The following is a 23,970-nucleotide window of genomic DNA, read 5'->3' as shown; positions in this document are numbered from 1 at the left end:
AGCTGATTGCTTGGAGACATTGGTAGTGATTTTAAGTGAGTTTTGAGAGTGGTGGCTGGAGAACAGATAAAGTGGTTACTGGTTTGTTATTTTCTGTTTGCTTATTTTGGATAAGGGAAAGAGAGGCAGGAAAATCAGCAAAATAGGTGAGAGTAAAGCTCAGAACAAGCTAGAACTGCACAAGTTACAAATTGCTAAGAAGGAAAGAGAGAGCCAGCAAGCCCTTGACTTAAAAGACAAAGAACTTGAGGCCCAGAAACAGGCTCAAATTGAAGCACAAAAAGCTGCTCTGGAGAAAGAAAAGGCTGCGCATCAGCAAACCCTGGACTTAAAAGACAAAAAAATTGAGGCCCAGAGACAAGCACAAATCGAGACCCAGAAGCACGAACTGGCTATAATGGAGTGGAAGAGGTGCACAGAGATACTTATCTTGGAGGTGGAAGTTGGGGTCCTGGTGATTGCTCCAGTGGGAACGGACCCCAAGGACTCTGTAGCCGGAAGCAAGCCCAACCTCAAGAGGGAGGGGGGGGGATTTTACATTTACTGCATTCGCCATGGGCAGTGTCCAAGACTCCAGCAGTAAGTTCAGTAGGAGGATGTGATGTTGCATTCCATAAATGTTTTATGGAAATATGTTTGAGTGTAAATATGATATAACTGGAATATGCTTCATGCAAAAGGTCTCTTGTAAGGTATCATTACAAAGCTTATAATCTTCTGAGTGTGTTCATTCTATTTGTATGAATGTATCATTCTTGTATCTGAAACTAGGAATATGAAATATAACTCTGAGGTTCAACTGAAATTAAGCAAAGGGCACAGGGGGAGGGATAGCTCAGTGGTTTGAGCTAAACCCACCATTGTGAGTTCAATCCTTGAGGAGGTCATTTAGGGATCTGGAGATTAGCCCTGCTTTGAGCAGGGGGTTGGACTAGATGATCTTCTGAGGTCCCTTCCAACCCTGATATTCTATGAAAGTTTGGGCCATTAATGGTGGTTGAGAATCTTGATGCCTCCCATTAACTAGGACCATTGATTGTAAATGGATCTGTTTAATTGTAAGCCTTCCTGTACACATGTGTGCCAGCAAGTGGATAATGAAGTCTTAGGGTATGTCTACACTACAGGATTATTCTGATTTTACATAAACCAGTTTTGTAAAACAGATTGTATAAAGTCAAGTGCCACACTAAGCACATTCATTTGGCGGTGTGCATCCATGTACCGAGGCTAGCATTGATTTCAGGAGCGTTGCACTGTGGGTAGCTATCCCGTAGCTATCCCATAGTTCCCGCGGTCTCCCCCACCCACTGGAATTCTGGGTTGAGATCCCAACGCAAAAAAAGCGTCGCGGGTGATTCTGGGTAAATGTCGTCACTCAATCCTTCCTCCATGAAAGCAACAGCAGACAATCATTTCGTGCCCTTTTTCCCTGGATTGGCCTGGCAGACGCCATAGCATGGCAACCATGGAGCACGTTTTGCCTTGTCACTTCACCGTATGTGTACTGGATGCTGCTGACAGACGCAGTACTGCAGTGCTACACAGCAGCATTCATTTGCCTTTGCAATGTAGCAGAACAATCACCACCCTATTGCACCTCCTGCCATTGTAAAGATTTGGCAGAGTGTATGCAACCTGGTTTATTAGTCTCCCTTATCTTCATACCGTCTGCGTGCTGTCTGGGTTGTCTCACTTGGCTTGCGTCTTGGTGAGGCATCGGTTGGGGGCGCGGTCCCACGGACAAAAATGGAAATGATTTCCCCAGTCATTCCCTTCTTTATGTTTTCTAAAAATAGAGTCAGTCCTGCCGGAATATGGCGCAAGTTATAGAGAACCAGAAGCACAACCAGCACGGCTTCGTGTCAGAGCCCAAGAGATCCCGCAGAGAATGATGAGCTGCATGCCATTCTAGGGGTGCCCCTGCACAAAACACCACCCATTGGCTATCCCCCTACCCGGCCAACCCTCCTGGAAGATACCGTAAGCAGTTCTATCTACTCTGTTAGAGTGTTCATGATCCAAGATAATAAAGAATGAAAATAAGAAACACTCTTTTAGTGAGAAAAATGAGTGGGAGCAGCCTCCCGCTGCTATATTAGTCCACATACGAATCTTTCATTTAACATGAAAGGGCTGATGGAGCCAGCCTTCAGTTTGCTATGATGAAAGACGCGTTACCAGCTGTTTTGTACCATCTGCGGAATACTGGGAATCGGGGAGAACCAGCCCTAGTGCCGATCCGAGGCCTCTGCACATAGCCTCGACAACTTGCAGTTACATCAAAATCCATGAAAAAGACGCACTGTTGTGGTAGCACGGCGGCAGTTTCTAACTTTCAGGAGATGATCTCGGGGACCACGCACATCTATCTTAGCTAAGACGTGTTTAGTGATAAGAGCCGCCCACTGGACAAAGGGAGTCCCACCAGCATAAGCTAACTCACTGGAATGGACAGATCAGCACTAATGGCGTGTAATTAAGACCTTGAACACTATCTAACAATGTGGAGTGAGCAGGCAGCCTGAGAAACTGGCTTGCGTGTGAACAATAGGTCCACGGACATTACACAGCCTATGCATTTCCTTGTCATGAGACCCTAACCAAACGGGAAACTGATGGAACTTCAGCTCAACAGGGCAGCAGAGGATAGAAACTCTTGCTGCTTATCTGCCCCCAGGAATTAATAAGCTAGAAGCCTCAAGTGACTGAGCCATAAATCACATAGCCAAATGTTAGGTGGATGGGTGCAGGGTTAAATCGGTTTAACGCTGCTAAATTCGGTTTAAACGCGTAGTGTAGACCAGGCCTTACAGTGATATGTGATCATTTCACTTGAACTGGAATCCATTTTAACTCTAGTTCAGAGGTTGCCAATTAGATCAAGTTAACTAACAACTACAAACATTATCCAGTAGGCTGAGTTCTAGATTACTAGACAAGATGCAATAAATCAATCCCCAATACATCAAACACTACCCACCGATCTACCTGATAGTATAGATGTACCCTCCAAGTGATCGTGGTGCCACTAGATGGGAACAGAACACCACAACCAGGTGCGTGGGTACATCAGGTCGGTTAAACCTCATTTAAAATGGGCACGATCACCACAGCTTTGGTGCAGCTACTTCCATTCTAATCAAATCTTGTTGCTGTCACACTAACAAGTATCAATTAAATCAAAAGTCAGGCTGGAACTTGTTGGTTGAGCACAAAATTCCCTGTTAAAAATCACTAAAACATCCTGAGGCGGCCCAGTGAATAAAGCAACTGCCACTTCTGTTCTGCACCACAAGCATTTATAGGTTTTCCTTGCAGAGAACAAATCAGCTCCATCTTCCAGAGATGGGAGTCTTCTATGGGAGCAGGATCAGACCCTAAGTGCCCACTAGTTTAGGACACCCCCCAGAAGAGAGTGGCTGGAGTTGACCAGGTTATGTTTTGTCCAAGGCTCGGTCTACGTTTATCCTGGCATAGCTATGTCATTCAGGGATATGGCTTTTTCCACACACCTGACTGGCACAGCCGTGCCAGGATTGCTCTCAAGTGTGGGTGCAGCTATACTGATGGAAAGGGGCTTTTAATCAATGTAGCTAATGTTGTTCAGGGAAGTGGCGTTCCTGCACTGACAGGCCCCTTCTGGCAGTAGACTGTGTCTACACTACAGGGCTCTGTCTGCACAGGAAGCTCCGTAGATGGCATAAATTGGTGTAGGTGCAGGCTGATTTACACCAGCTGAGATTCTTGCCCTGTGATTGTCCTTTCCTAAATAGGGACAGTCAGCAGGTGTGCATAGGCTGCAAAGAATTTTAAAACAGACCACCCCAAGGGTCAGGTTGATTTTTATCTTTGCTCTCTTCAGCTATCCCTGGATGATGTTAGCCAAGGGGGTTCACTGGTTTTTCAGTGTCTGAGGAGCCCCATTTGTGCCCTGCAGCTTTTCCCATAGACGTGACAGGTGTAATCTTAGAGGAGACGTTGTTGTTGGCTAGACTATTGTGCCCTTTCTTTCCTCCGTTGTGGCTTCTGTCTCAGGAGCGCGTCTGTTCTCCTCAAAGTGAGCTACACCGGCATCAGTCCCTAGAAACCCATTGACCGCGGTGCATTTACACCAACATAGCAGATCGGATTCTGGTTCCACATGTTACAGTCCACTGACTCAGCAACCCAGAGCATTCATTACAAAAACAACCCACTCAGCTCAAAAGCAGAACAAAACACATATTTGGAGACCAGCTGCCATTTCTCCTCCAGCAGCTTGTCCTAAAATAATGCAACTCGTGTGGATGTGCTCTGAATGCCCCCCCCGCGCACAGTGGGGGCAGGTGGGAGTCCTTTCCGCTGCAGAAGCGAAAAGAGGCAGGTCAGCTTTGCCCACGCTTTGCCAGGGCTGAGGCTGGAAATTTTAGCACATCCACGGGGTTCGCTTTCTGGGGCCAAGTTCCGTTTGTACGGGTCCGTGCCTCGGATCGAGTCCTGGGCTGTGCATTTCTCCAGCCAGCGCTGCACTGGATTAGTGAGACTGGTTGTAACTCTGACATACACACGCCCAAGTCAACCGGCGTCTTTCCACTGGCTTCCCTGGCCAGCGACCACCCATCACCCCTCTAGTGAAGAACTGGCTTAAGCCCGACCCGCCTCTCTTCCTAGATCACCTGAAACAGAGCAAAGCTTGCCCAGGGGCTGCAATTAGCTTTAACCTCCCAGTCTCAGTAGCTGCAGCAGCAGCAACATCTTGCAGGGGCGCGGAGCGAGGATTTGGCTCGGAAGCAGGAAATCTGCTCAGTTCCCCGCTTGTTGCCTGGGTCTGCGCCTGTCTGCACTTGCTGCTGTTTCCATTCCGGCTGGACGCCGCCCCACTGCTCCCAAAGCAACAACGCGCCCACCTGAACCCGCCCGGCCCGGCCAGGGGAACTCCGGCTCCCTCGCGCTTTCTCCAGCCCCGCATTGGTTTTTTGAGCTTCAGTTTTGCCCTATCCCTGAATTCCCCTCGCTCCCTGTTAATCATCAGCCATCCCAGGAAAGCCCCCGCGGCTCTCAGGCGCAGCATCCAACGGAGCCAGGCGGCGGAGCCCTGGGGGAACGCCCCCAAACTGAGCCAGCTCTGAAAACGTGTCCACGGCGATATACGGCAGGGTGTCTAGCCCTGCTCCCCTCCCTTTTCCGAGGATCCTGAAACTGCCGGGGCGGGGGGGACAAAAAAACCCCAAATCAACCCAAACACGCGCCGCCGCTGGGGCGAGTTATTCAGTGCAGAAGCCCGAGCTGCAATTTCCAGCCGAATCCCCCAGCCGGTCATCCGTCTGCTCCAGCGCTCAGAGTCCCCAGCGGAAATCCATCAGCCGCCAGTGAGACATGCTGGGAAGGCACTGAAATTGAAAGAAAACTGGGATCGGCTCCCCAAACCCCTTTAAAACCCTGTGGGGGGAAAGAGATCCCTGTGCAGGCGTGTTTCCCACCCACGCGCTAGCCCTACCCACCCAGGAATAATAAGCACCATCCCTAGCTTACCTTTAAATTTTTCCATCTGGTTTGTAGGTAGATCCAGACAGGGGCTCGGGTTTTTTGCAGGGGCTCGGTTATTTCAGCTTCCCAAGGATTTCCCCACGGGAAGGCGACCGCTTTCCCACCAAACCAGTGATGTATTTCTCTGTCCTAAAGCCACTTCTCAGCCTCTTATTCCGGTTCCAGTCAGTTTCCCTCGCTCCCCTCTCTGAACGCTCCTCCCTGTGAGATCACACACAGCAGCTGTACCCACTGGTACAGCTTTGCAGCTAGTTGCAAAGTTGACTGCAACTGAAAGGGGCTGCGTGTCAGAACTCCCCGGTAGCCGTCCTCGAGTCCGTCACAGCTGCTGCTACAGCCCCCACGTGACAGCACCCGTGAGGGGAACAGATCTAAGCAAAACTGAGCTACCTTTAAAAACAAGCAACGAACCCAGGACAATAGTTGGTTCCTTTCCCATTACTGTCAAGAGGGTGGGGGAAATCAGGACTTGGAAAACAGCAAGCTTCGAGTATTGTGAACAGTTCCGCTGCCAGAGCAAGAGGCGCAGCTAATGACTGTTGCTGAAATGTGGTGCCAGATGAAGGACCAAACTGTTTTATTTCTATAAAAGCAGCAAAGAGTCCTGTGGCACCTTATAGACTAACAGAGTATTGGAGCATGAGCTTTGGTGGGTGAATACTCACTTTGTCGGATACACTGTTGTATTTCTGTGGACATTTCCAGTAGGAGGGCAGTGGGAGCTCAGAGGTGAGGGAACCTCTTGCAGGGACTTGGAGAGATGTTCCAAGTTTGTGTACTTGTGCTACAGCTAACTTTTATTTTTTTTAAAGCCCCCAATTTACCAGTAGATAATTCCTCTTTACTTTTAAATTGCTTCATCTTTCTGCTCTTAGTGATAAGTCCTCTCATACAGTCAGCTTAAAAATTATAGGAGCAGTTCCTGCTTTCCTGGAAATGTGCTTATCATTGACTTCCATCTATAAAATGGAGACAATGATACTGACTCTTATTTGTACAGGGCTTTGGGACCCTCTAAGCTGAAAGTTACTGTATAAAAGAATGACTGAATATTATTCTGGGAGGGGATTTGGTTTTTTTTTTATTTTTCCTTACTTGTGTTATAACATCACCAAGAGAAGCAGCATGATCCAGTAGATTGGGCACTGGACTGGGAGTCAGGAGATCTGGGTTCTGTGCTCAACTCTGTCCCAGAGTTGCTGGTGTTACCTTGGCCAATTCACTTGTCAGTTCACCAGTTTCCCCATCAGTGCTGTCAAATTAGCTTGTCCACAGGAACAACAGGGAGTCTGGTAGCACCTTAAAGACTAACAGATTTATTTGTGCATAAGCTTTCATGGGTAAAAAACCACTTTGTCAGATGCAGGCATTATATACTGACACATGAAGAGAAGGGAGTTACCGAACAAGTGGAGAAGCAGTGTTGATAGGGCTAATTCAATCAGGGTGGATCTAGTCCACTCCCAATAATTGATGAGGCGGTGTCAATTCCAGGAGAGGCAAAGCTGCTTTTATAGTTAACCAGCCACTCCTAGTCCCTGTTCAAGCCCAAATTAAATGGTGGCATATATAACGTTAGTAGACGTACAGCTGAATGAGTCCCTGTTGATGTGGTTGGGTCCTCTGGTGGTGTCACTAGAGTAGGTATGGGGACAGAGTTAGCAACGGGATTTGTTACAGGAATTGGTCCCTGGGTTAGTGTTTCTGTGGATTGGTGTGGTGAGTATATGTTTTATGTTGGGGGCTGTCTGTCAGCGAGGACTGGCCTGCCTCTCAAGGTCTGTGAGAGTGACGGATCGTTTTCCAGGATAGGTTGTAGATCGTTGATGATGTGCTGGAGAGGTTTGAGCTGGGGGCTGTACGTCATGGCCAGTGGTGTTCTGTTATTTTCTTTGTTGGGCCTGTAGTATACTACTGTAGTTAGTCTTTAAGGTGCCACCAGACTCCCTGGTGTTTTTGTGGATACAGACTAACATGGCTACCCCCGATATTTGACACCAGTCCATAGGCTGTCCCAAATCTAAAGGCCCACCCCCTTGTCTGAGGGGGAGGAGCCACTGAGCCAGAAGGCAAGTGATTACCACAGGTAACAACAAATGCAATAAAATAGAAAACAGGGATGAGATCGAGAGTCAATGGGCCAGAACAAGAAATCCAGAGAGGGATGCAGGCAGAGCAGAGAACCCCTGACTGCACCTCAAAGGAGTCCATAAGTGGTTTGCTCAAGGTCACACAGGGAGTGTGTCATAGCCAAATTTTGAACCCAGCTCTCCTGAGTGCCAACCCAGTGCTTTAGACAAGAGTTGTAGGGTCTAGTCCCAGCTCTGCCACTGATTTGCTGCTGTGACCGTGGCCAATTCACTTCACCTCTGGGCCTCCATTTCCCTGTCAGTCTTGTCTAATTAGACTGTAAGTTCTTCGGGGCACAGACTCTCACTCTGTGTTTGTATGTTGTCACTTGTCCGGAGGGACCCTGATCTCATTTGGGGCTTCTGTTGTTGGGCTCCACTACCATTTTAGATACCTGGCTTTCCCCATGATTTATATATTCATTGGCTGGGCTCGCAAAACTCTATGCTCAACTTGATGGCATTTCTCTGAGTGATACAGTAATTCCTGAACACTGCTTCTGATCAGTTCCAAAATTTCAGGGAACATTCCAGGCATCCGTGGGCTAGACCCTTTTATTGTGACTGAGGAAAGAAAAAAGGAAAGAAAAAAAAAGAAAGAAAAGAAAACCTGAAAGGGAGGGAAATGGGGGTTGAGCCCCTGGCAGCTAGTTAGCAGAGCTGCAGTTTCAACCCACTCTGCAACTGGTGCTTGATGGCAACCATTAACACATTCCAGCATAACAATACCTCTCGTTTTAGCTCCGTCCATTCTCCCAACACAGTTTAACTTGGCTGACACCTTGAAGGAGAAAGAAAGGAGAATAAGAATGGTGAAGGTGAAGGGAGAAATGGGTGGGCACAAAACTCCTGAAAGGGGGGTGGGGGTAAGAAACGGGACCACGTAGAGTTCCTGCAAGGGGTGGGGAGAATGGAGAGGTCACAGTCAGGACCTCTGATGGGGAGAGAAAACAGCCTGGTATGGGGGGAAATGGGCACTGGGGAAAGGGGGGTATGGGACTGCACATAGAGGCCCTGGCATGCATGGAGGAGAATGGGGCATTGTGGCAGAGGAGAAATGGAGGGCACACAGAACTCCTGGCATGCTTGGGGATGGCAGTTCTCATGGAATCCCTGGGGTGGGGGGGGAGGGAATGGCAGTGGGGATCACAGTGAGCCCCAGACATAAGGAAGGGGGGAAGGGCTGCAGGGAGCTGTTGAAATAGAGGGGGATGAGGGTGGGAATAGAGGGGTGCAAGGAGCCCCTGGTGTGTGCAATATGCTCAGCCTACAGAAATTACAAAACCTGCACCCCTCTACCACAAAATAAGTAGACCAATAAAAAGGCAGGTATAGTTGAAGTGGAGGACCACTGGGCAGGAGAGAGGCAAATAAGAGGTGCCGTGATAAAAGTAATAGATGGTCTAGAGAAGAGAGGGAAGAGTCGTCTGTTCTCTCTGTCTCATAAGAGCAAAGGGACAGTCAACGAAACTGAAAAGTAGCCAATTCAAAACTGATGGAAGGAAATACTTTTCCGCTCAGGGAGTAATTAGCTGGTGGAACTCACTGGCACAGGATGTCTCTGAGGCCAAGAGAAGTCAAAGAGGAATTGGATTGTTTATATGGATAACAAGAAGAATACCCAGAGTTACAACAGTTAATGCTAACAAAGACGTTTGCAAGGGATAAAAGCCTCCTGCTTTAGGACTCAAACCAACCTCTCACTATTAGGGAATAAGTTAAGCATGTAATGAGGAGGCAGGGGGAAGATTACCCCTTACCTGCCAAGTGTAGGATTTTTACAAGACATGATTCAGAGGAATATCTGTGGAGACAGGAACGGTGGTTCTGATCCATTCCACCAGTTCCCATGTTCCTCTGCAAAAAAAATAAAAATAAATATTGCCATGAGGCAAAATTGCTACATATGAGAGCTGAAAAATAAAATAGTAAAATATGCTGTCTAGCACATCGGCGTCTCTAACAGACTAGCAGGACTTAGTCCTTCTGTGTTAGGTGCTTAGATAATCATTCCTGCCGCAGAGGGCTCACATTATATCTGTACTCGCTGCTATACTATGTAAGGGTCCAACACTCCATCTTTCACTACAGTCATGCCTTGCACTCAGCCCCTAGAAGCTCCCGTTGTGACCCACTGGACAGATTTTCAGGAAGGCACAGTAGCCACTGACCTGAGCTTTTTCAAAGATATGGCCACTTACCTTACTGCATGAATGGGAGCTGAGCTCTTTCAAATACAGTCCAAGTGTCTTCCATGATTCATAAACCTGAATTAAGCTTCACAGCACCTATCTGAGGGAGTATTCTCATCCCTGTTTTACAGATGAGACACAATGTGGTGAGGGAAAAGGACTTGCCTAACACCAAGTAGGAAGGCAAATCGGGGAATAGAATCTTCATATCCTGTTAAACCACAAGATCATCTATGTCTTTGGGCCTAAAGTCAGAGGCAGCTTTGGGATGTGTAAGTGCCACATATACAAGCAAGATCTATGCCTCAGTTCAAAGTACTTGTTACTTTATTTGGAAGATGTGAACAAGCTCATGCAGCACTAAGGGGACAGAAATTGGACATCTCTCTTGAGCAGCATAGAACTGGCACCGCTGGCATGGAGCTGGTGTTTATGCACCCTAATATAGGCCATCCTAATCTATACCTGAGCTGGGACAAAACACAGAGAATCAGAGAGATACAATCAGCTCCCTTTCCCTGCTTCATCAACAGAGCTGGAATATGGTCTGGGATATTGTTTACCTACAGATCAGTGTGAGAGCAAGACTGGCTACATAATTCCGGGAGGCTCAGCAAGAAAATAGGAAGCCTGAATCTGGAGAGAGAAACTGCTTTGATTCTGGTTCTTCCAGGTTTTTATAAAGTTGTGTCTAACCTGGCTAAGGACTGGAGTAGAATCGCATGGGATTCCAACCCAGCACAAACAGACCGTGGGGATTTAGGGGTGAGGGGAGATGAGTGGAAGTTAGTTTTCCTAATTAATTTGTCCCAGCTGTCTAGCAGTTTTGTGTAGTACAGACAGGAAGTGTTCTCCATTGTTTTTGCCCACCCTTGTTTCCTCTCTTCTCTCAGATTTGATGTTTGGGCTGGTGAGGAGCAGTCTCTGATGTCAGCAAGACTGAGGAAATCCAGACAAAAGCCATCACTGGCTCAGAAACGGCCTGAATTTAGGAGGGCCTTCTTCAAGCAATGCATAGGCTTTCACACAGCAGGGAGATGCATCTCAGAGCTGTTCAGAATTCGTTCAGGAAACTCTGCTGAGCCACACAGAACCCATCTTCCCCCCTTTTCTCAAGTCATATCTTTGCCTAGATCCACTAGTTTAATATGCAGACTTTTTCTAGAGCAATATGCCATTATTCGATCCTTATTCCAATTTCCAGAATCTACTGACCTAGTCCTGATCCTGCAAATGCTTAAGGTACTTGCTTATCCTAAAACAGGAGTAGTCCCACTGGAATCTAGTGCTAGTTATACGCATAAAACTAATCACCAAGCTGTGTTTGCAAAATCAGGAGAATCCTAGGGACCTCTGCTGCCTGAAGACATGAATCTGAGTCTGTGTTACCTACTGTCTCTCTTCACTTCTCCTCATGACTGTGTGATTAAGACTCTTTGGAATCCAAAGACTGCTGGCCAGTCCCAGAACAATTGAGATTAATTAGTAACCATGACAGAGGAACTATTGAAGAAGCAATAATGGGCAGCAGAATAACTTGTTCTTCCTGTCTTTCCCCTTTCTTCTGCCAAGGAAGTATCTACCTTAAACACACGGTGCTCCTATATGAAGACTATGTGAGGGCTGGTCTACACTACGGGGGAAAATCGATCTTAGATACACAACTTCGTCAAAGTATCTTAAGATCGAATTACTCACCGTCCTCACGGTGCGGGATCGATGTCCGTGGCTTCCCCTGTCGATTCCACAACTCCACTTGGGTTGGTGGAGTTCCGGAATCGATATAAGCACGTTTGGGGATCGATATATCATGTCTAGATGAGACGCAATATATCGATCCCCGAGCAATTGATTGCTACCTGCCAATAGGGCGGGTAGTGAAGATGTAGCCTGAGAGACCTACCTTGTTCTTTGGAGTCTAAGGGCATGGCTACACTGGAAACTTCAAAGCGCTGTTGCGGGAACGCTCCCACGGCAGTGCTTTGAAGTCCAAGTGTGGTCACGCGTGAGCGCTGGGAGAGAGCTCTCCCAGAGCTCCCAGTAATCCAACTCCATGAGGGGATTGGCTCCAAGCGCTCAGAGCCTGTTTACACTAGTGCTTTAAAGCACTCATACTTGCTGCACTCAGGGGAGTGATTTTTCACCCCCTTGAGCCAGCAAGTTAGAGCCCTATAACAGCGTAGCCAAGTCCTAATAAAACTAGAAATTACTAGTGCTGGCAATTAATCACAGTAAACTCATGCAATTAACTCAAAAAAATTACTCCCAATTCATCGCAGTTTTAATCACACTGTTAAACAATAGAATACCAATTGAAATTAACTATTTTGGGCTGTTTTTCTACATTTTCAAACATATTGATGTAAATTATAACAGAATACAAAGTGTACAGTGTTCACTTTATATTATTATTCTTGTTACAAATATTTGTGCTGTTAAAAAAAAACAACAATAGTATTTTCCAGTTCACCTCATATAAGTACCATAATGCAATCTCTTTATTGTGAAAGTGCAACTTACAAATGTAGATGTTTTATTTTTGGTTATATAACTGCACTCAAAAAAAAAACAATGTAAAACTTTAGAGCCTACAAGTCCACTCAGTCCTACTTCTTATCAGGGTGGACAAAAATCAATGATCAAAAAAAAATTTTTTTAATCAGATTTTTTAAATTTAAAATCAGATTTTTTTTATAAATGCTTTTTGAGGGAAAAACCTATCTAAAGATAGGAGTACTTGTGGCACCTTAGAGACTAACAAATTTATTTGAGCATAAGCTTTCGTGGGGCTACAGCCCACTTCTTCAGATGCATAGAATGGAACATATAGTAAGGAGATATATATACATACAGAACATGAAAAGATGGAAGTAGCCATATCAACTCTAAGAGGCTAATTAATTAAGATGAGCAATTATCAGCAGGAGAAAAAAAACTTTTGTAGTGATAATCAAGACAGCCCATTTCAGACAGTTGACAGGAGGTGTGAGGATACTTAACATGGGGAAATAGATTCAGTCTGTGTAATGACTCAGCCATTCCCAGTCTCTATTCAAGCCTAAATTAATGGTATATAGTTTGCATATTAATTCAAGTTCAGGAGTTTCTCACTGGAGTCTGTGTTTGAAGCTTTTCAGTTGCAAAATTGCCACCTTTATGTCTGTTACTGAGTGACCAGAGAGGTTGAAGTGTTCTCCTACTGGTTTTTGAATGTTGTAATTCCTGATGTCAGATTAGTGTCCATTTATTCTTTTGCGTAGAGACTGTCTAGTTTGGCCAATGTACATGGCAGAGGGGCATTGCTGGCACATGATGGCATATATCACATTGGTAGATCTATCTCTTAGAGTTGATATGGCTACTTCCACCTTTTCATGTTCTGTATGTATATATATCTCCTTACTATATGTTCCATTCTATGCATCTGAAGAAGTGGGATGTAGCTCATGAAAGCTTACGCTCAAATAAATTTGTTAGTCTCTAAGGTGCCACAAGTACTCCTGTTCTTTTTGCAGCTACAGACTAACATGGCTGCTACTCTGAAACCTATCTAAAGATAGTTTTAATTAAGATACATTATAGTTCAAAGATATCTCATGGAATAGGGATTGTAAATTCTAATTCTACAGTATGAGACAATATATTCATGTAATGTTTAAGAAAAGTTTTGAAAATTAATTCCAATAGTTTCTGGATTAGGGACCCAATCTTATGGGGTTCCAGGGGCTTCTATATAGGTTATTTAGGTTAATCTTTCTATCTACGCAATGGGACTCAGTCTAGAAGATACCATCAGAGATGCTTAGTTTTTCAGTTCTCAAACTGTGGATTTGTGTCTCCAGAGATAACATACTTATCCCTTAATAGGCAGCAGGTTTAAAATAAATACAAGGAAGTTCTTCATGCAGCGCACAGTTAACTGGTAGAACTTCTTACCTGAGGAGGTTGTGAAGGCTAGGACTATAACAGCATTTAAAAGAGAACTGGATAAATTCATGGTGGTTAAGTCCATTAATGGCTAGTAGCCAGGATGGATAAGGAATGGTGTCTCTAGCCTCTGTGTCAGAGGATGGAGATGGATGGCAGGAAAGAGATCACTTGACCATTGCCTGTTAGGTCCACTCCCGCTGGGGCACCTGGCATTGGCCACTGTCAGTAGACAGGATACTGGGCTAGATGGACCTTTGGTCTGACCTGGTACGGCCATTCTTATGTTCTTAACAGCAAAAATGTTTTTAAATAAATATAATATATAGAGGTGAGAAATAACAGACCTCAACCCTATTGTCCCTCTGCAAATTTGTGTACACAGAATCAATCCCTATCCTCTCTCTAAAAGTGCAAAGTTTCAAAAAGTTCAATGAACAGAAGATAGTTGGGGCGGAATAGATCGGGACAAGGAGAAGTCTGGAGATAAATGTGAGAAGGGAGGGACCAGCAGTAGAAACAAAAGTGAAACTATTTGAGCAGCATATTCCAGAAGTCTTGAGGTCTTTCTGAATGTAGCCTTAATTGATTTGAGATCTACCATACCATTCTCTCCCTAGAAGGGAAAACCTATAATGGCAGCAGGCCGTAAAAGAGACCCAGTTTGGGTCGCATCTATCTCATCTAACTCTGGAGTTGTGAAGAATATGTATTAAGGTTATAACAACCAACAAGAATGCACTTTTATGTAGAATCCATGATTAAATCGAGTCTTCCTGACTAGTGATTTAAATCATGATTGAAATCAATTTGATTTAAATAAAATCCACCCTCCTTCTTATTCAACCAATCGCTAAGATTGTTTACATTTACAGGAGATAATGCTGCCGGCTTCTTATTTACAATGTCACCTGAAAGTGAGAACAGGCATTCACATAGCATTTTTATAGCCAGCATTGCCAGATATTTACAGGTATTTACATGCCAGATGTGCTAAAGATTCATATGTCCCTTCATCTTCAACCACTATTCCAGAGGGCATGCATCCATGCTGGTGACACTCATTTAAAAAAAAAATGCATTAATTAAATTTTGACTGAACTCCTTGGGGGAGAATAGTATGTGTCCTGCCACATTCTGCCATATTTTTCATGTTATAGCAGTCTCAGATGATGACCTAGCACATGGTGTTTATTTTAAGAACACTTTAACTGCAGATTTGACAAAACGCAAAGAAGATACCAATGTGAGATTTCTAAAGATAACAACAGCACTCAACCCAAGGTTTAAGAATCTGAAGTGCCTTCCAAAATCTGAGAGGGATGAGGTGTGGAGTATGCTTTCAGAAGTCTTAAAAGAGCAACACTCAAGATTCAGAAACTGCAGAACCTGAACCATCAAAAAAGAAAATCAACCTTCTGTTGGTGGCATCTGACTCAGATGATGAAATGAAGATGCGTCTTTCTGCACTACTTTGGATCATTATCAAGCAGAACCTGTCATAAACATGGATGCATGTCCTCTGGAATAGTGGTTGAAGATGAAGGGACATATGAATCTTTAGCGCATCTGGCATGTAAATATCTTGCAATGCCAGCTACAACGGTGCCATGCAAATGTCTGTTCTCACTTTCAGGTGAGATTGTAAACAAGAAGCAGGCAGCATTATTTCCTGCAAATTTAAACAAACTTGTTTGTCTGAGTGACTGGCTGAACAAGATGTAGGACCGAGTGGACTTGCAGGTTCTAAAGTTTTACATTGTTTTGTTTTTGAATGCAGTTATTTTTTGAACATAATTCTACATTTGTAAATTCAACTTTCATGATAAAGAGATTGCATTACAGTACTTGTATGAGGTGAATTAAAAAATACTATTGCTTTTGGTTTTTAAAGCACAAATATTTGTAATTAAAAATATAAAGTGAGCACTGTACACTTTGTATTCTGTGTGGTAACTGAAATCAATGTATCTGAAAATGTAGAAAACATCCAAAAATATTTAAATAAATGATATTCTATTGACAGTGCGATTAATCACGATCAATTTTTTTAATCGCTTGACAGCCCTGGAAATTACATGGACTCCTTAGTGCAAGTAGCTAAAATTCCCAGCCCTGGCAGCACTTCATTTGAATCAGTCTCAGGCCCATCCATTTGCCTGTTAGAGCATGTCAGGAGGTAAAGGGTCAATAGGAGACTCCTACCTGTTCGCTACATTTTTCATTATTCTTTCATATGAGCAGGGTCTAAGATGTAACAGGCCTTCAGGGCTGTCCACATCCTGATATCTTTGTGGCCTATTAACTACCCCTTAAAACAGAGCTGCACATTATAGTTTAGAGAGAGTGTTATAGTAGCATAAGACGAGCCTTTGCATACTAATAAGTGCATCCGTCACTAGTGAATGCCAAGTTAATCATGTTCTTGATGTGCTGTAATTTTATGCTCTCCTATTTGTTTTTCAAGCTGCCTTCTGTAGCTAGCTTGGTCGTAAAGCACAAAGGCCATGAAAAGGGGTCTCTTCCCTATTATACATTTTTAACTCCAGGGACAGCCACTCGCTAAATAGCTTTGTTTGTTCTGAAACACTACATTGAAATTTGATTATTTCCTGTTTGTTTAGCCCTGGGCTACATTCAGGTTTGCTGTTTCAAGAAACTTACCAATATTGACCGAAGATTTACATTCATTACTACTTTGTTATTACACTTACCTATGCATCTCCTTTTGGCTCCAGTCCAGGTTAGAATGTCTAATGTTTGTTGAAATCTTTGTTGTAACTCACTTTCTTCCTTTCTGCTAACTTTGGATTTGATCCTCTCCTCACACAGGACCTGATCCAAAGCTCACTGAAGTTAGTGGACTTCTCATTGCCTCCCAGTGAGCAGTGGAGCAGCTCCTTTCACCAGCTTTTATGCTTAAACTTCAGAGGAGTGAATCTTAATTTGCACTGTAAGAATAGAAATTGGTTCAGTATGTCAGAAAGCCAAGAGAGCTTTGAGGTCATTTTATCCATCCCCATGCTAATATAGGTCTGGTCTCTACAACATATTATCCAGTGCTTTATCCGGTCTAGTTTAAAATGTCCCATCTTATGAGTCTTCCAATATTTTCTCGGGGAGACTATTCTAGTCTACTTGACCTCAGAGGCAGAATTTTCTTCCTGATACTGATGGCATCTTTTCCTTTGCTCAGGTTATTCTATTAGTCCTAATTATACCTTACAGTTCTTCTTCAGTGGTGCTGTTACACCCTTTGGATACTTGTAGACAGTTCCCCCTTTGTTTTGATAAAACAACAAATAATCAGAGAGAGAAAGAGCTCGTGTAAATCTTTCTTCATAAATAAACCCCTCCAGCTTTTTAATCATTGTCTTTTAAAACCTCTGATATTCCCTCCAATTTGTCTACAGTTTTCCAGGCCTGCAGTGGTCAGCCCTGGCTGAATGTGATCTTGTGGGCCAGATTAGGTTTATACTCAGCCATGTTGTGCAGTGGTTAGCACACATCTCCCAGGGAGCGTCGTCCACAAAAGTTTTGCTCTCACTTGTGCACTGAGTGAATTGCGACAAGTTAGAATCTGCAGCAGGAAAGACAAATAAAATGCAAATCAACTTTGTTTCTCCACTTCCTGCCAAAAACCAGACAACTTTTGATATGGTGAACTAATTCAGCCTTGGAAAGCCTCCCTGGGTGTGTAGCAGCGGAATATAGCCCTCAGATCATTTCAGCAAAGCCCAGTTAAATCAGATGAAAAATAAGTTTGGCTCATTAAAATCTTGAAGGAAGAAGAGCTGTATAAAATATTCGCTGTGTGCAGATACAGGGGGATGGGAGAGTGGTTCGTATTTCCATGAAACAGAGCCGTAATTGGTGCAGTTTAGAAACGGTAATGATCAGGCCCAGGTTGCGTACGTGCATATTTTTACATGTGGCAGTGGATGTGAGCATTTACACGGAGATGCGATATGACATCTTCACAGATGTGGCTGAGGAAGGTGTAAAAGCACCTCACAAAGGTCTGAATAAGCAACAGCTAAGGCAGACCGGAAGCATGTTAAAAGGAGGCATTTAAAGTAAATCTTAATTTACTTGACCAAGAATTGCAGCAACTAACTGCTAGGTCCAAGGCCCCATTCCAGCCTCTTTGTTTCACTGTGGTATGGTAGTACAAATGGCCTATAAAGCTCTCCTAACCAGGAAAGTGAGGATTTCCTGAGCACTGGAGGATCTCCAGGTATCATGGGAGACACATGGGAGATGGGACTGAGGATAGATGCCATGGCCAGAACAATGCTGCACTCTGGTAACCCCAAAATGGCATATCAGCCCCTTCGGTTGAACCATAAGGCTGCTTTAACCTGTGTGAAGGCCAGACGAGCCCTTGGATTACCCAGGGATCAGGAATAAGAGTGGCACTTTTTGTTGTCATCCCCCAGCCAGGTTCTGTCTCAAGGAACAGGGCCTAAATCATCTGGGTAGTCCTGGAACAAAGGTACTACCCCAACCTCCCACCTCTACACTTCAAGCCTGTTCCGGAAGGAGTCTCCTCCAGCAATAGAATGTTATTTCAGCCGCCACAAGCCACTCACTGTTCTTCTGTGTCCCTTCTGAGAACGCTAATGGGGAACAGGGGTTGTCACGTGCACATTTGTTCACTAGGAACTGAATAGAGGCTATCACCTTATTTCCTGGAGGCCTCCTGTGGTTCAGATTTAAACAATGTACAGCTCTATCTATAGTCCATCACTAAAGCCATTAAACCATCTGGACCCCCACATGTAGGAGAGTGTGGAACAAATTGTGGTAAGTGACACTGGCATGTGGCTCACTGTATAAGAAAGCTGAGAATCCCACAGTTCTTTCATTCATGAGCATAAGCTGCAATAAACTTCATTTCCCCACAGATAGCTCATCCTGTACTTCAGGCCACGTTACTCTCTTGTTCTAGGAAGTGATTGGAGTCCAGCAGGGCCATTCTCCTCAGAGAAGGTGCAAAGGGAAGCAAAGCAGCAACTAATGCAGTATTTGGGGTGGGGCAGTGGTTGCAGGTGGGAGATAGCCAGCTCTTCCATGGGAGAGAAAGAAGTCCCTGTTTGAGACCATGGGGAGAAGCTTCACTCTCAGAAGGATCACAGACATCTTAACTCCATCCTGTTGCTTACTGCTTCTCTCTCTGAAGCACGGTGAAATTCTATGCATGAAAGGCAAGGGGCCTGGTTCTCCTCTTCCACTGATAGGGTTGCTTTGACTTCCATACAGTGATTTCTGACTGGCAGTGATGAAAGGGAGACAAATTAGGCCCAATATAAATAAAAGCAGGAGCTGTTTAGCTACTCAACTACACTAAGTCTTTGACTTTTATACATTCCAATGATGCTTTAGATTCTCTCAGCCATTAATTGTTTCAAAAGATCATGGTTTTGGGGGTGGGGGAGGGAATTTCCCGTTAAGAGCAGCAGGGCCAGCTGTCTTTTGGGTCGTCTCCTCTTGGCTTGCATTGCTTTGACATTTCCTTCTCAGTGGTCTGATCCAAACTGTACATGTTATGAATTGTAATCAGCTCGAGCAGTGGGAACAAACACTTCCTCCCCTGCAGATGGCACCTCCTTTGGGTGAGAGTGGTCTTGAAAGATGATACTTCTGTTCATTCTGGGGCTGGTTCTCCTTTCACTTCCAGTGCTTTTCCAGGGGGACTTTCCACACCAGTGTGGGAAGTCACACAACTAGTTAAAGCATGACCGCGCCCCTAGTGTGGCTACAATTATACTAGTATAAGTGTGCTTCTACCCTTTTGGGAAGGGGATTAAACTACATCAGTAGAAGGCACCTTTATACTGGTATAACTGCATCCACTGCAGAGCTTATACTGGTATTATATCTCCGGTCAAAATGACCTGGCAAGAAGAGGGGAAGGTTCGGGGCCCTGGCTGCAACTTGAACATCTGTTCTGCTACTTTTAACTCCACACCACAAGCCCAAATCAGTTGACCTGGGCTCTGAGACTGGTTTTTTGCTGTGTAGACATACCCTTAGCATCTTTCAGCAGCACTAAGACTCCTACATTGGAGAGAGAAAAATTAGTTTAACCAAAATCTGGGAAAACATGAAATATGACATGTTACTTGCTGCACTGTCACCAGGATTTTTGTTTTTTAGTTCCCCCTCAACTACGCAGACTGTGGTCTGATGTCAATGGCAAGCTCACAGAAGGTTGTTTATTCTGGCATTATCCCCAAAGACAAGGTTTTTTAGCAGTTGCCTTTTTCGTAGGCACAAATCACTTCAACCCAGCCAAAGTCAATAACCAGAAGCACCATTCTGAGGTCAACACTGCTTTCATGAGCAAAGAACCCAGTGGTCCATATATAAAAGCACAAATAAACTGGAATTTATTCCAATGTGTTAAAGGACATGTGGCTGTTGAGTTATGTTTTTGTAACCCATTTGCCATAAATATTAAACCTCAGAACATGACAACACAACCTGCTTCCGTGAAAATAGCTTCTGGGGAACATATTGGTCGCTATCACTGAATCTTTTCTTTTCCATCTTCTCATAGCAGAATTTATGTTAGCGTCAACCAGTCAGCTTCAGGAAACAACAAAATAGCAGCTTCAGTTTCCCATGAAGACTAGCAGAATTAAAGTACTCCTGCCTTTCCTAGTACCATTAAGCTTTCCATTTAAATAGGCCAGATTCAGTACATCTATAATGAAGTTATACTGTATCTTCCTTTTATGCTGCGTCCTCTGGGGAGAAACATCACTGTAATCCAACTTTCTTTTTGAAAAGGCCTAATGTAGCCGCATGAGATCTTCTGGCAGAGACAACTGAGAGAATATAAATAAAAGTTTAAAAGGGAGTGGGGAGGAGGGGAAGAGAGACATGCCAACAGGGCTGAGTAGTTGAAATTCACTAGTTTAATAGGAAGATGGATGATGACTGGAGTGACTGTTCTGGGACACAGTTAAGACTTTATTTAGGTCCTTTTCCATTATTTGCATCTGATAAAATCTCTTGTGAAGGCGATTTCACACTGCAGAACAGGTGCCTCATGAGTAGTACTATGCCACGTATTCAAAATGCATAACACTGCACTGGCTGGGGGGAGATGGACCTAGTTGTGTGATTGTGGGTTTCAGAAGAAAAGTCGGGTCTTTTACTTCCTCTGCCAACACATAAAGAGAAACAGCAAGAGTAATGCACTCACAGGAGACTGAGGCACAAAAGCTGTCTCTGCTAAAGGACAGTGGAAAGTTCTACCACTGAACATGCAGCCACAAGCCTGTCTGCTAGTCTGTTCTATTTAGAGCTGATTAAAAAAAATAAGTTCAGTCAAAGCTATTTTTTGGGGGGGAAAGAAAACAATAAAACATATGCAGATTCGGCAATACTGAGACGTTTTATGAATTCATGTTGGTTTTACTCAATTGTTTCAGTCAATAAAAACCTCCCCTAACATACAAAAAAACCATTCAAAATATTTTGATATTTTCTAAATAAATTGTTTAACATTTTTGGTTCAAGATTTCCTTTAATTTTATTTTTAGGAAAATAAACAAATACATCGTAAAGTGTTCAAAAGTGAATGAAGTGTTTCAATGGTCTCAAAACAAAAATCTTGCATTTGACCTCAGGTGACTTTTTTCAACTTTTTGATTTGCCAAAAGTTTTGAAAAAAAATTTAGCCTTCAGATTTGCCAGTGAATCAAAAAAGCCATGAGCAGCACAGATCTAATTCTGTTCTATTCAGCTTCTTATGCCTTCCTCCATAGTATCTGAGCATCTTCCAAGGGTATGTTAAACAACCAGACTATCAGTGCCATGTGTGGCTCCTTCTCTCTTTCATCCTCGCCCCATCCCCTCTTATTGTCACATGTAGTTCATTCTTCCTGGCATCCACTTCTCTGCTTTCAGGGGTGCACCCCTGTAACTACACAGACTGGGGGAAAAGACCATGTTGACATTTATGCTGGTTTTACTTAAGTCAGTCAGGAACAGGTTACACTGATATAAGCTACAGGTTTGCACTAGTTTAACTGAACTAGAGCAAGTTTGTCCCCAGACCAGTCCAATATGAAACCCTTATGAAAACCAGAGACACTATGGGCTGGTCTATATTTAAAAGTTAAGTTGACATCGTTACATCACTGAGGAGTGTGGGAAAAAACCACACCTGTGACCAACCTAACCCCCAGTTTAGCTGCAGCTGTGTTGAGGGAAAGATGGGGGGTTATTCCTATGCTGGCAGAAAAAACACTTCTGTGAGTACAGGCTGTGTCTCCACTCCAGGGTTATCTGGTATAGCTATGCTGGTGCAGGATGTAGCCTCAGGCCTGTGGGGATCTGTCAGACAAGGAAAAAGCAGAGTGCAGGGGAAGGAGCCTGTTAATTCAGAGGTCATTTAAAATTCACAGAGTGAGAGCAAAGGAAGAGGATCTGAGGGTAAAGAAGACACAGGTATGTATTCAGTCTCTCTCCTTAACTGCATTCCAATGCCAGGAGGTTCTAGCAGTCCAAACAATAACAGGCTGAGAATTATACTGCAAGCAGCAACGCTAGACTGAGATCGGCAAGTAGCAAGATGGGTCCTGACTTCCGCAGTCTCTAGGGAGATTTTCTTCTTCAGGGTCATTCTGAACCAAAAGTTTCCTGAGTGGTTTCAAGTTTCCCCTCAAAGGCTAAAATGGCTTATTTAGAAACAGAGCAGTCTGTTTGTTTTGAGACAAAATCCTCCTGGGTGGCTCTTAATAATGGGAGCTAGTGCCTTTAACAGTGCTTTCACCTGTAGCTCTCAAAGCAGGTAAGCATTATCCCTATTTCACAGATGGGGAAAATGGAGACACAGGATTGCTCAAGTAGGCCAATGGCAGAACCAGGAACAGAACCTGGTTCTCTTGAATCCACTGGGCCCCAGTGCCTCTTTTAGGCTTGCTATTCCACTGAACATGCTAGCCCTTTCCTCTCCCTGCATTAGTCCTGCTTAAAATAGCCACACAGCAGATCCTGTCCTGTGCACTACAGCAGAAAGCCTCAGGGTTGCTTCCTTCATATAAACTGGGGTGGAGGAAAACCTTGTTTGACTGGGAACTCCCATGCAGGCTTGCAGAGGCGCCGTGCGGTGTACTGTAAAACAGGGGGTGGAATAGTGGCTGCAACTCTACACACTTTGGGGAAGAATTCCAAAGCTGCACAGACCCCCCGTGGAGCTTGGTCTCCTCAGCCTTCGCGTGCATGTATGCCTGTTGAAATTCACTCCAGCTGAAGAAAGAAAGCCTTGTTTAATGGCCCATAATTCACCACAAACCATATTTGATGCCTTTGAATGGGACCGCAAAGAATTCTAGCCCAAAGTGATTAACTATTAAGTTTTGCTGCAAATCTGTTTTTGATGGTGTCTTGTTATTGCCAGTTCACGGCTAGGCATAGTTGAGTAATTGGGACATAAGCATGATGGGAAAAATAACTCTCTCTTATGCTCAGTAATTACTTTTTAAACTTTAATATCTCAGCTGTCAACAAACATTTTGCCTCCCAAAACACTAGAAGGCTGAGTGCCTACGGACCAGCTGGCTGAGAAAAAAAAGTTTTCACAATTCCATTAGATGCAGTCAATACACATGGCAAGTTTTAGCACAACATGCAGTTTGTAGCCAATTCAGCACAATGCCACAAATCATAGAATATTAGGGTTGGAAGGGACCTCTGAAGGTCATCTAGTCCAACCCCCTGCTCAAAGCAGGACCAATCCCCAGATTGTTACCCCAGTTCCCCAAATGGCCCCCTCAAGGATTGAATTCACAACCCTGAGTTTAGCAGGCCAATGCTCAGAGCAGGTTTTTTGGTGCCCCTTGGAGGGGACCCTAGAACTCTGCAACACTGGGTCCAAGTGGTAGAGACTCCCCCTAAACCAGCCAATGACCTGGAGTTTAGTTTTTAAATTCCCAGAGAGTTTAGGATTAGATGAAAACAGTGGCAACCCACATGCCTGGGATACACCACAGCTTCCACCCTATTGGTAGCATCAGTGCGCGGGGAAATAAATATATATCACTCAAGTGTTCCCAGATAGGTACACCTTGTAAAGCCTGGATGCAGCTAATCTCACTCTTGATTGACTTCTTGTGAATGTTAATTTCAGGCAATTGGGGGCTAATTTCAGAAGCTAGAGCAACATAATCCGTTCAAAT

At 44.3% G+C, this 23,970-nt stretch overlaps 1 protein-coding gene across 1 annotated transcript in view; it reads right to left on the bottom strand.

Moving 5' to 3' along the window:
- The window catches only part of AFAP1L2 (actin filament associated protein 1 like 2), a 122,762-nt gene extending 117,046 nt beyond the window's left edge, over window positions 1-5,716 (bottom strand). Inside the window, exon 1 of the mRNA XM_032764164.2 lies at window positions 5,515-5,716. Coding sequence (XP_032620055.1) covers window positions 5,515-5,530 — 16 coding nt within the window. The 5' untranslated portion in view covers window positions 5,531-5,716. The remainder of the gene's footprint in view (window positions 1-5,514) is intronic.
- Window positions 5,717-23,970: the final 18,254 nt, after the last annotated feature.

This window comes from Chelonoidis abingdonii, chromosome 15, assembly GCF_003597395.2.
Source record: "Chelonoidis abingdonii isolate Lonesome George chromosome 15, CheloAbing_2.0, whole genome shotgun sequence".
Taxonomy (NCBI): domain Eukaryota; kingdom Metazoa; phylum Chordata; order Testudines; family Testudinidae; genus Chelonoidis; species Chelonoidis abingdonii.
Note: the sequence above shows the minus strand (reverse complement) of the source record. Positions and strands in the feature narration are given on the sequence as shown.